Source organism: Aedes albopictus, chromosome 1 (genome assembly GCF_035046485.1).
Source record: "Aedes albopictus strain Foshan chromosome 1, AalbF5, whole genome shotgun sequence".
NCBI classification, from domain to species: domain Eukaryota; kingdom Metazoa; phylum Arthropoda; class Insecta; order Diptera; family Culicidae; genus Aedes; species Aedes albopictus.
Genome location: NC_085136.1, coordinates 111,233,842 through 111,246,185, shown reverse-complemented (window position 1 = coordinate 111,246,185; position 12,344 = coordinate 111,233,842). Strand labels below are relative to the sequence as shown.

Here is a 12,344-nt window from a genome sequence, read left to right as displayed (position 1 = left end):
TAGTTTATGAACGGGCTCTAATGATACGCAATTTCAGAATAATATCTTAACAAAAGAGCTTCTACACAACGAAAAGGAAATCGTTTTGAATGTACAACCAGTGTTGGGAATACTCACTTTCAAGAACTATCTATCTCAATTCAGATGCATGCTACCAAAAAACGGTGTATGAAGGACATTTACATTCTAGTGTTATCTATAATTTTCCATATAAAGTAAGAGTCCCACATGCAGTCGTGAGAGAGCCGTGAGCACAAGGTGAGTAAAATCATTACTCACTTTTAGATAAAATTACAATGTAAAAGTCCTTCAAACATCGTTTTTTGATAGCATGCTTCTAAACTGAGATAATAGCAAGTGAGTATAACCTTTTGCAAGTGAGTATTCCCTACACTGTATAGAACTATGTTTGTCTACTACAGAAGCCGTCCAAACCGGAAAGGTTTAATCTTTTCCACGGAACTTTTTCTTTGCATTTGTATAAAATTCAAATATGTTGATTTTTCATGACGTTACAAACTTATACCACAGATAACAGATGTTTATCCTAAAATTACATTTAACTCAAAACCTGTCTAAAAACTCTAAAAACCAAATACGTTTCTCACTGCTTAAGCATGCTTCCATCCATACACGAATAGCTGAAGTAATTGCAATCTCACAGAGATTATTTGCGTTTGTCATTTGCACTCAAGCGCTATGTGAACGCGATCGTTGCGCCATCTCTAAATGGTGGCAGTTTGGTTTCTTTATTGAAATGACGGTATTTTGTATGTTAGCGTGAACGTCTGTTATCTGTGACATAACTAATACGAGTTATCACATGGCCAGGTCGGATCAGTATTAAGTAATTCGTCGGCGCAAAATAAACCAAAGATATTTCTGCACAAGTCGTTTATAAAGTTTGGATAACTACCGCATTGAACAGTTCTTATGCTACGAAGCTTAAGGACAGACTTGTTAGAATCCCAAAATGGCCGCCACAATGGCCGACTTTGGCACCTACTCACGATTTCGAGCGCACAAAATTCTTCGTAAACAAAACCAGCACACCTGGTCTTCTTATTTGAGGTTTATTACAAGTGAGCAAGAACAGAATAATAAAATGCACTGTTGTTTGAAGCTTGCTTTGGCCGTCCATATACAACGTGGACAGAAAATTCATGGTTTTTGACCCCCTACCCCCTCCCGGTGGACAAGCGTGGACTTTTCATTGGCCCCTACCCCCCTCCCCCAATGTCCACGTGGACATACGAAAAAATGTTTTTTTTTTATAAATCTAAAATAAACGAAAAAGTTAATTTAAAACGTTTTTTTTAATAATGTTTTCTTTTTTCTTCGTAAACATTGCTTCAAATATAAAATTACAGTAAGAAAACTTTTTGAGTGACTTCTTTTTTAAGTTTTTCTCAAAGATGCACAAAATAAATAGCTACAAGTTTTCAACATTGTTTTCAATTGAGCTTTATGTTTATTGGAGTGTGGGTTCGATTCCCGCTCCAGTCGATAATTTTTTTTCGTAAAATCCAATCTCGCTACAGTTGGTGAAAAACGGAAAATTCCCCACTGGATCATTGGGTGTTTCGTGTGATGTCCATATGTCCATCGCCTAATGTTAGAGATTGCTCAGTCTGTGCAATCTCTAGTTGGAGACGGTGTTAAAATGTTTTGTTTTGTTAAGACAAAGTATTTTTTCTTAAATTTTTGATGAAATAAGATCATATTTCTCAGTATCTTACAAAAACAAAAATTACAGCAACTTTTCAAAAAATGCTTAAAGTATAGCTGGAACTAAATTATATTGCTGAGATTTAGACCTCAATATCCTATAGAAACATCTCTAATTTTAAAGGAAGCTCCAAAAAAGTGTTTGAGATAAGCCTGCTAGTCTTCACATGTATTTAGAACATCGAAGTAGTTTACAAAATTTGATTTGAAACTTCGAGAAATCCATACAAAAGTTTAATAAAAAATTTCTGACTGAAACACCAAAATTTGCATGGTGTACACTCCATTTAAAATCTTCGGATTATTCCTCGATAAAAAAGTAAGTAATTAGAAGTTGTCACAATTTTTTAAAACAAATTAGTCGATGAGTCAATACCATGATTTTTTTTCCTTGGAGAAGCCACGTCCAACTAAAAAACAATGTATAATAAAATAAAATGTCAAGAACTGTTATTGAAGAATATCTCATCAATAATGCGACATAATTTGTTACGTTTGTAAATCTTTGTTTCTTTACTCTTATGTCAATTTTGTCCACGTGGACATTTGACGAACCCCCACCCCCTCTCCGCGGACAAGCGTGGACTTTACTTGAACCCCCTCCCCCCTCCAAGTTGTCCACGTGGTATATGGACAGCCCCTTTTGCATTTTTTCATCTGTTTAGACTTTGTTTTCAGTGATCTAAACTGTTTCAATAATTCAGTCATTACTAATTATTGTTTTTGTGCAATCAAACTTTTTTTTACGTTGCCTGTGAGATTTTCCACAACAAGGAAAACAAAAAGTGGACAAAAACCGTAAAACATGAAAAAGTTTTATCTGTCGCATATTTTTTATTTCCGATTTATCTAGGTAGTTAAAGCTAGAAATCAAAAGAAAAGGAGTAGGGTAATTTTCTTATTGTTGCATGGCTAAAAATTCGCCAATTGTTGCACACCTCTTAAGAATAACATGGAGTGTGCAACAATAGGCGAGTTTTTAGCCGTACAACAATTGGAAAATTACCTAGCTCTTTCAAAAGAGAAAACATAATTGTTGTTTTGTTGGGGAATCTAAGTGTTCTGGAGAGCCAAAGTTGAGCCATTTGTATGGAGATTTCACTTTTTTGCAAAAGGGATATAAAATTACATACTCAAATGATCGAAATAACGTAAAACAATTCAAGATACTAAAGACAGAATCTAACTTAACAAATTTCATTTTGATACGTACGATTACAAAAAATATGACATATTTTGTTATAAATCGTTACAAACAATCGCATTTATTTGCATGAACTAATGAAGCTGATTACAAATATGTTAAAAGAACATAACAAAGTTTGCAACAAACATTGTACGAAAATATAACAAATTTTTATTAAAATTAAACAATCCCAAGAACAAAATCATCAATCTCAATTGCTACAATTTTGTTGCAATTTATAAGAAGCATTCCGGTTGTGTAGTGTTGATATTCTGAACACCGTTTAGCTTCAAACCTTTTTCGAACTACCTACAATTTATTTGTTTGGATGAAAAGTTATCTACCTTATGGTTTATTTTTTTTAATAAATCAGAGGTATCCACTAAATAAAATAACACAATAATGCGGGTTCTACTCACCACATCGTATCCAACGTCGTAATGGGTTCCGCGGGTATACAGGATCGGGATGGCCTGACGCCTTGGGATGTTTTTGATCGATGGAGACATTTTGCTTGATTCACTGATGGATTCACGAAATCAAAATTTTCAGGTTAGTATTCACGGTTAAACACACTGTTGCTTTAGTATCGCAGTTTTGTCGATTTTGAAATGGAGTTATAATATCCTTAATAACTTTTCACGAGTAAATCTTCAGTTATTAGAATATTTATTCTACAATCACTTTTCCAAGAATTCTCTTCAAGTATGTTCCTCCAAAAGCAATCACCCCACTGTGTCACTGTTCGATTCCACGTTCAATATGTCACACCACCCGCACTGAGGAAAATCGGTTTCACAGATAGTTCCGCCTCGATCAGGAATTGCAACACGACTAAGCCTAAAAAGTGCTCCGTCTAACCGCTTTATACCTATTAGTAACTAAAATAGAAAGAAGGAAAAAGCCCGCGCCGCGCCGCGCCGCGATGACGATGATTATGATGACGATGGGACGACCGAACCACCCGCGAGCCGCGAGGAACTACTCAGCAGGTACCACACTGTTCAGTGCTCTGTGCCAGGTGCTACGGCTACCACGCCGATGACGACCGCTACCACTCACTACTAGCTAGGCGCTAAGGGTATAAAATGTAACGACCCGACGTTATGTGCCGTGTTGGGCGAGCAAGCCTTTTTTTTTGCTGCAGTTTTAGACGCTTCCACGACTGGGACGACCATTCACGATCGATTCACGACACCAGACGAGATGACGATGACAACGACGACGACGACGGCGACCGTTCTCGCGGTTAAATATGCTCTCCTTAATCGCGATCGTTGTTCTGCCTGCACTAACAAACCCCCTCACGTTCTGAGGCGGAACTGACGAGTTGGGTGGTGATTTTTTACGCTCTCCTATACCTACATATTCTTAAGTCTGTGCTGACCAACTGCTGAAAAGTCTCTCTGGGTTACCTGCACCCGGTGAGGCGTGTAATGCATTCCGCACTACATTTGGATCGGCATTAGGACGAAGGAAGAAGCCGTACAAGATGACAAGACAAATACTACACTATTTAGTGTATTTCCGTGATTTATCGTGAGAATTTGGGGGCAAGTTCAGCAAACCAGCGCGAAGACTGGTGCATAAGTTTAGCATACTCTATGTTCGGATTGTAGAAGCACCTTGCAGCTTTTTTGTCTAACGAAGCTCAAAAGATAGTCTTCTCACAATCTTGAAATTCGCGGTCTATCCTGAGCAAACCCTTATGAGGATTTATCGTCCTATCGAACTCTGACAATTCAGACTGCTACAGTTCACTTGCAGGAATATGTACGGCGTAATTTACAAGTTCTGAGGAAAAATACACTAAATTGGTTTCACAATTGTGGTATTACATACGAAACTTACTTTTCAGAATTTCCCTTCACCCAATAACAAATTATATAATCATTTGCAGCATCTCAAAACATTAGATCAGTGTTTCCCAAACTTTTAGGAGGTTTCGCCCCCTCGGAGCATGCGAAAAACATTTTCGCCCCCCTAAGAGGGATTTCTTTTTCCATGATAAAAGGCTGAAAATTTGCTAAGCGAAAGCCTTTGAAAGCCCACTATTTGACGCTACTGTGGCAAACTCTCGCGCTCAGTATCATACGGGCGTATCTACAATGATCGATTTCTCTTCATCGATTTTCTCTTCGGCTTATAATTTGGCCTGCAAATCATTTTTGGTTGTTTTCGTTGTGTTAGATGCTAGTCCCAGTCGTCCTTCACCGAAATACACCGAGAGATCATTCGAATATTGGTCGTATTTTCCGGAATAATCCGAAGAGAAAATTGACGAAGAGAAATTGATCATTGTAGATACGCCTGTATGATACTAAACGCGAGAACTGGTAATTAATGTATCTCAATTGGTATCGCTCTCATTTTCATTGAGTTGTCAGCATGTGAAAAAAAAAAACTAATATTGCATGTAAAAACGAACGCTCGTTAGCCTCAACCAGATAATTTATTTACCAGTGCTCTAGAAGTGGGTTTTTCAACACCCAAGATGTTTGGTTACAAGTACTCAAATAAGACTGGTGAGAAATTGAAAAAAAAAAACAATTGAGGGGGTTAGAAGCAAAGGGGTGTAAGTGACAAAAACACACCTTCGAGTAAAAGAAGTTTAGAGTTTTTGACCAATTTTTCATACCATAAAAAATTATGGAGTTTCAAAATCTACCCAATTTTCTCTGATTTATTGTTATTTTTCTAAACATCGTAGAAACATTCTTAAAAAAGTTCCTGAAAGCTTGAAATCTGTAGAATTTTATTATTTGCTCAGCTCTAAATCGATAAAATGGTAATCAAAGGGGTGTAGATTCTGGGCCCCTCAATTACAAAATTATCTTTTATGCAAAAAGTGCAACTCAGAAATGTATTTGTGTAGGGTATGTGTGCCATCAGTAATCTCACGCTCCCATATTCATCCTATTCGAAAACAAGCTATCGCACCGATACAATCCGTTCTTTTTTTTTTCATGGGTGCTCACTTCTAACAAAAAATACAAAAATAAGAAACAAAACAAACAGCACTTCAATCTTTTGTTTTGCGTAGGATGAAAATGGGAGCCACATGCTTAATAAGGGAACCAATACCCTATGTTTGAATGTAGTCAGCTTTGCTCAATAATTTAAAATGAAATGAATTGACAAGCTTCCTATAAATTGGAGAACTTTTAATGTCAAATAAGCGGACATGCATCACCTAGCTTTGAAGAAATTCAACATTGAATTCGAGAAAAAAAATCAAAATAGCTTCTAGCAATAAGTTACGTTAGGAATTCCTTCGGGTAGCTTCTCTGAAATATTTCTAAACAATGAGTGACGACTTTCATCCGAAAAGTGTTCAAAGATTAATCTTAAACTTCATGTTTTGGTTGAAATTTTCATAAAAAACAAACCGCATACAAATTTAAAAATAAAAACTTTTTATCGCGTAAAAATGAACCCTGTTCCTTTCATAATTTTTACAGAAATCGATCAGGAATTTTTGCCATAGAAGTTTCTTATTGATTAGTTCTCCAGAATCACTATAAAATCTTTCGGAAATTCGTGTAGCAATCGTCTGTTTGTTTTAGAATTTTGCCAAAATGTCCACATAAACATCGAAATTTTTGTTCATTCAATCGATTTCGAAACAGACATTCTTCAAAAATCCTAGAAACAAAAAAAACTTGAAATGTTAGGGAGTTCTAATGATTCAGTTGACATTCAATACAATACAATTCAATACTTTTGATATTCCCAAATTATTCAAAAAATCGCCCCCCTTTTTAGTATTTTCGCCCCCCAATTTTGGTTTTTCAAATTTTCGCCCCCTTCGACCTGATTTTCGCCCCCTAGGGGGCGATTTCGCCCACTTTGGGAATCACCGCATTAGATCAATCGTCATTTCACCACGTTTCACGTTTGCTACCTACACCTTCTGTCGTTATGCGTTGACAGCTAGTTTCTTTGTATCGGCGAGTTCACTACCTGTTCGTGAACCAGTGATGCCGGAACATCCCCCTCCCCGTGGATCCGGATGTGGCGTCTTAGGAGTATTTCCGGGTCCACCATCTCCAACTTCGATCACCGCTAATTTTACCACCGGACGTTTGAGCTTTCCGTTTCCGTTGACTGTTCGAATGATGGCCTGGCGCACTCTGCCGTCCCGTCCTTGGATAACTTCTTCGACTTTCCCTCTTATCCAAGACCTTCGGTCACCGTCTGCAACGTAAACCAAATCACCGACTTGAACCGGACGTACGTCTTCGAACCATTTCGATCTACGATTCACTGTAGGAAAGTATTCCTTTATCCACCGTTTCCATAGAGCGTCAGACAAGTATTGACTTCGTTGATAGCTACTGCGTAACGCCTCTCCAAGATCAGTACAGCTCCTGATCGGTTCATGTGAACCGGACGTATTCCCAAAAATAAAATGATTTGGGGTGAGCGCCTCATCATTTCCGCATTCTTGGGGCATGTATGTAAGCGGCCTAGAATTGATGAACCACTCCGTTTCTGCCAGTACAGTCACCAGGATTTCATCATTTAGTTTGCGACCGTCATCGAGAGCTCTCATGGTTTCCTTCACGCTGCGTACCATACGCTCCCACACACCACCCATGTGTGGGCTCGCCGGTGGATTGAACGACCACTTGGTCTTAGCATCTGTGAACGTGTTGGCACATCTATCGTTGATCTCTCTAATCTGCTGCATCAAGTGTCGGTTGGCACCGACAAAATTCGTACCGTTATCAGAGAAGATTTGTACTGGTGACCCTCTCCTGCGAACAAACCGACGGATTGCCATAACGCACGAATCGCTGGACAAATCGTATGCTATTTCCAGATGGACGGCTCTAACCACAAGGCACGTAAAGACGACCACGTAACGTTTTTCTTTCCGTCGTCCAACAGTGACTTCCAAAGGGCCCAGATAGTCCACCCCAACATAGCAGAACGGTCTTACGTATGGAGTCAGTCGTTGTTCTGGCAGTGGTGCCATCCGTGGAGACTGTGGTTTGCATTTACTTATTTTGCAACGCTGACACGCCCTCATTACCTTGTCAACTACCGATCGCAAATTAGGTATGAAGAATCGCTGGCGTACCTCATTGACAATTGTTTCCTTATTTGCGTGTCCGTATCGGCAGTGATAGTGGTCCAGCAGTCGAAACGTAACCAAATGATCTTTCGGAAGGATTATGGGGAATCTAGAGTCGAATGGAGCGTAGCCAGCATTCGCAGTTCGTCCTTCTATTCGTACGACTCCGAATTCGTCGGCAAAGGGGGATAGCTTGTACAAGGGGCTTGTACGTTCAATACTCACCAGGGCTTCGGGATACGTATCACGATTCTTCAAAAGTACCTTCACCTCATCAGGGAAACTATCTGCCTGCGCGAAACGCCACAAATTTATTTCGGCTCGTTTGTACTCGTTTTGCTGAAGAGGTACGATGACAGCTGGAATTGATCTTTTCAAGCACTTGAGCTGATGACTCGTTGCTTTAATGGTCTCTATCGGCTGACCCCTTATTCGCAGCCGACAGTTATTGATGAATCGGCCCACCATGGCCATTGTTCGAAGCAGTACGTTCCACTTCGAAATGTTTTCAGCTTTGATTAGTTTCTGCGGTATAGCAATGTGGTGGAGCAAATAGCATGGCCGAAGTTCTTCATGGACGTCCGAAGCTATCTGTCGTTGCTGGGGCCAAGTTTCTTCTGTTCCGTACAGGAATGTTGGTCCATTCAACCATATGCCATCAGAATTGGGCTAGGAATGTTTTTCCCATTTGGTCAGACAGTCTGCCACGTTTTCTTTAGTGGGCACCCATCGCCAGTCGGTCAGCTACGTGTGTGAGAGAATTTCCCCTACTCGATGTGCTACATACTGCTTGTATTTGCGATTGTCTGAACGTATCCAAGACAGCACGGTGCTGGAATCCGTCCACAGGAAACTTCGGCTAATGGTGAGTGTGGGATTCTCCACTTCCTTGTTCCCTGATGCCCGAAGGAATCCGGATGTTCCGGATTATAACGGTTTAATTTACGATGCCGCAACTCTCCGGTAACGATGCACACGCAGCTACTCGTCTACTCGGTCTGCTGTACTACTCTGAGTGCTGTCAAAACTACACACTCAATCCAAATCATTCACTATTGTAGACCACAACATTTACGACAAGGTACTTATACTTTCATAACAAGGTTTGCATGACTTGGCAAGGTATAACCATTGATATCATTCCATTTGCTGACGTGAGGCACCACATCTCGTTTTTTCTCGTAGAATAATAATTACTTTGTGAATGTAAAACGGTTTTCAACTGCCTCACTAATTATGTGTGATAATCTGGTCTCGTTCAAATGGTTACTCCTGTAGACACCTTACTCTAATCATTTAGCTCAGTAGATTCATATCTACTTACATATATGTCTACTAGATGCGACCAACCAAGCCTTATCCCATCCTCGTCGCCACTGTGGGATTCTCCACTTCCTTGTTCCCTGATGCCCGAAGGAATCCGGATGTTCCGGATTATAACGGTTTAATTTACGATGCCGCAACTCTCCGGTAACGATGCACACGCAGCTACTCGTCTACTCGGTCTGCTGTACTACTCTGAGTGCTGTCAAAACTACACACTCAATCCAAATCATTCACTATTGTAGACCACAACATTTACGACAAGGTACTTATACTTTCATAACAAGGTTTGCATGACTTGGCAAGGTATAACCATTGATATCATTCCATTTGCTGACGTGAGGCACCACAGTGAGTGTATGGGACTCCATCACGTTCTTCAGCATTCGCGCTCCCATAACCGCAGCCTGTAGTTCCAGTCGCGGAATTGACTGATGTTGCAGCGGGGCCACCTTGCTTTTCGCCATTACTAAGGCGACGTGTACGCCACAATCATCCACTGCCCTAAAGTACGCTGCACAACCCATGGCGAATTCGCTGGCGTCGGAGAATACATGCAATTGCAGCGAATGGAACTGGTTGGGGACAGCGCTTTCAAAGTAGGGTCGAGGGATTCTCAACTGTTTGATTCCAACAAGCAACTGAACCCAACGTCTCCACTTTTCGTATTCTTCATCTGGAATATCCTGATCCCACATAGTGCCGCTCCTCCAGAGATCTTGAATAAGCATTTTGCCGTGTATTGAGAAGGGTGACAGCATACCGGTTGGATCGAACAGGCTCATCACACAGCGAGCAACTATTCGTTTCGTAGGACGACGGCCCTCGGAAACGTATGGATCCAAGTCTCCATGGAATCGAGTTGAGAATGAAAGGAAATCTCCTTCCGGGTTCCATATCAGTCCCAGAACACGCTCCCAATTGTCTTGAGTATCACCACCAATCACGACTGGTTCCTGGATCTTGGCTTCTCCAAGGGCATGTAGGACGTCGCGACTGTTACTCACCCAGTTTCTCATCTCAAATCCGGCACGCGCATGTACTTCTCGCACCTGTGTCGATCTTGTGATGGTTTCCTCGATGGTGTTGGCATTGTCAACGTAGTCGTCCATATAGGTTTTGTCGATTATCGCGGCCGCAGCTTCGGGGAACTCTGAAGAACATTCAAGGGCATTTTCTCGCATGACATGCTGAACGGAGCAAGGTGAACATGTTGCCCCAAACGTTGCGACATCCATAATATAAATCTGCGGTGGCTGGGCAGGATCAAATCGAAAGATGAATCTCTGAGAGTGTTTGTCTGCCGGGATGATTTGAACCTGGTGGAACATCTCTCTGACGTCGCCTCCAAAGGCAATCGGCCTCTCCCTGAATATGCAAATGACTGAAGGAAGCGAGTTCAACAGGTCCGGTCCTTTTAGGAGCTGGGAGTTCAGTGACACACCTTCTACTTGGGCTGCCGCGTCCCACACAAGCCTTTTCTTTGCAGGTTTCCGAGGATTTGTCACCACGTTTATGGGTAAATACCATACACGGTCCGGATCGGCACTTGCCAGTTCCTGCTCGGAAGCCTTGTGAGCGTATCGTTTCTCGACGTAATCACGGATCTGCTGATGAACGTTGGCGCGTAGCTCTGGATCTCTAGCAAGCTTCGCCTCGAGACTTTTCAACCGTTTTACTGCCATGTACCAGCTATTTGGAAAGCGAACGTCATTGGTTTTCCATAGGAGTCCCGTTTCATATCTGTCCCCAACTCGCCGAGTAGTCTGCTCGAGGATCTGTCGAGCACGTTTATCGTCGGCGGACTCGGGCAACGGAGAAACGCAAACTACTGCTTCTTCCAAAATGAACTGTTGACGAATCAATTCATTTAAATCCTCATCCGTTTTACAGCTACAGTCGTGAACCCCGACGAAATCGTTTCCATTGCTGTCAGGTCCACATGGACCATACACTGCCCAGCCAAGCGTGCTTCTCACAGCTACAGGTTCGCCCGGTCGCCCTACTCGGGTTTCAAGTGGGGTAAGCAGATCCAAATTCCGTAAACCTATCATAATCCTAGGTTCTGCGTCGATGTACGAATGAGCAGGTAGATCACGGAGATGATCGAACCGTTCAATCAAGTTTTCCATCGATAGACTTTGCTTGGGTAGATTCAGCCCACTCACGGTGTGGACTCCTTTGAGATTGAAACGTTCTTTCTGCCCACGCGCTGATATCACAATGTCCACTACCTTCGAAAACTTCTCTGTACGGCTGACGTTCGAGGTCCAAATCAGCTTCAGCGGTACTGTCTCACCAGTAAGTTCGAGGTACCTTGCCAAACTCGATTCCACCAGCGTCCTGGAGGATCCTTCATCAACGAAGGCGAACGTATCCACACTGCGGCCTTTGTTGTGAAGTGTTACAGGGATCACCTTAAACAGTACCGATCTAGTTACTGGACCATGAGTGTTGCACTCAGCATTAATGGTCCTCGAAGCGGCTGCAGTTCTTGTTCCTGCCTGGTGGAGTAGCGGGTTATGACGTTCCCGGCAATTTCCGATGTTACAGCGTATTCTTGACCGGCACCTAGAACCGTGGTTGAACAAACACACTTCGCATAGTTTGAACCTCTCTACTGCAGCGAGGCGAGATTCAAGGCTTATTCGCTGGAACTTTTCGCAGTTCCGCACTCTGTGGTCCAGGCCATTGCAAATGGGACACGGTTCTCTTGAAGAGGGGAGTCTGTCTACGTCATCGTCATTGTGAGCATAGACATGTCCTTTCTGACTGTGTTTCTCTTTTTCGTGCCTGGTCTTGTCCATCTTTGGCTGTGACAAAACAGTGACTTCGCTCGCATCAGCTACCAGAACGTCCATGAACATAGCGAATTCCTTCAAGGTTGGTGTAGAGTATAAGAAATATAATGTTTAGTTTGTAATGAGAGTGTTGTCGGGACTGTGAAAATAAAGAAGCGAGAGGGGGAGTGAGAGGAGTGAGGAAACACGGGACTGTGTGTTGATTATTCTGGAGTGACATTGATTA

The 12,344-nt window shown here is 41.8% G+C and overlaps 1 protein-coding gene across 2 annotated transcripts in view; it reads right to left on the bottom strand.

Moving 5' to 3' along the window:
- Window positions 1-12,344, bottom strand: part of LOC109433003 (beta-alanyl-dopamine/carcinine hydrolase) — a 93,726-nt gene that overhangs the window by 54,022 nt on the left and 27,360 nt on the right. For both annotated transcript variants that reach the window (XM_062845196.1, XM_062845197.1), the window contains exon 2: window positions 3,334-3,436. In XM_062845196.1, the coding sequence (XP_062701180.1) occupies window positions 3,334-3,436 (103 nt within the window). The remainder of the gene's footprint in view (window positions 1-3,333; window positions 3,437-12,344) is intronic.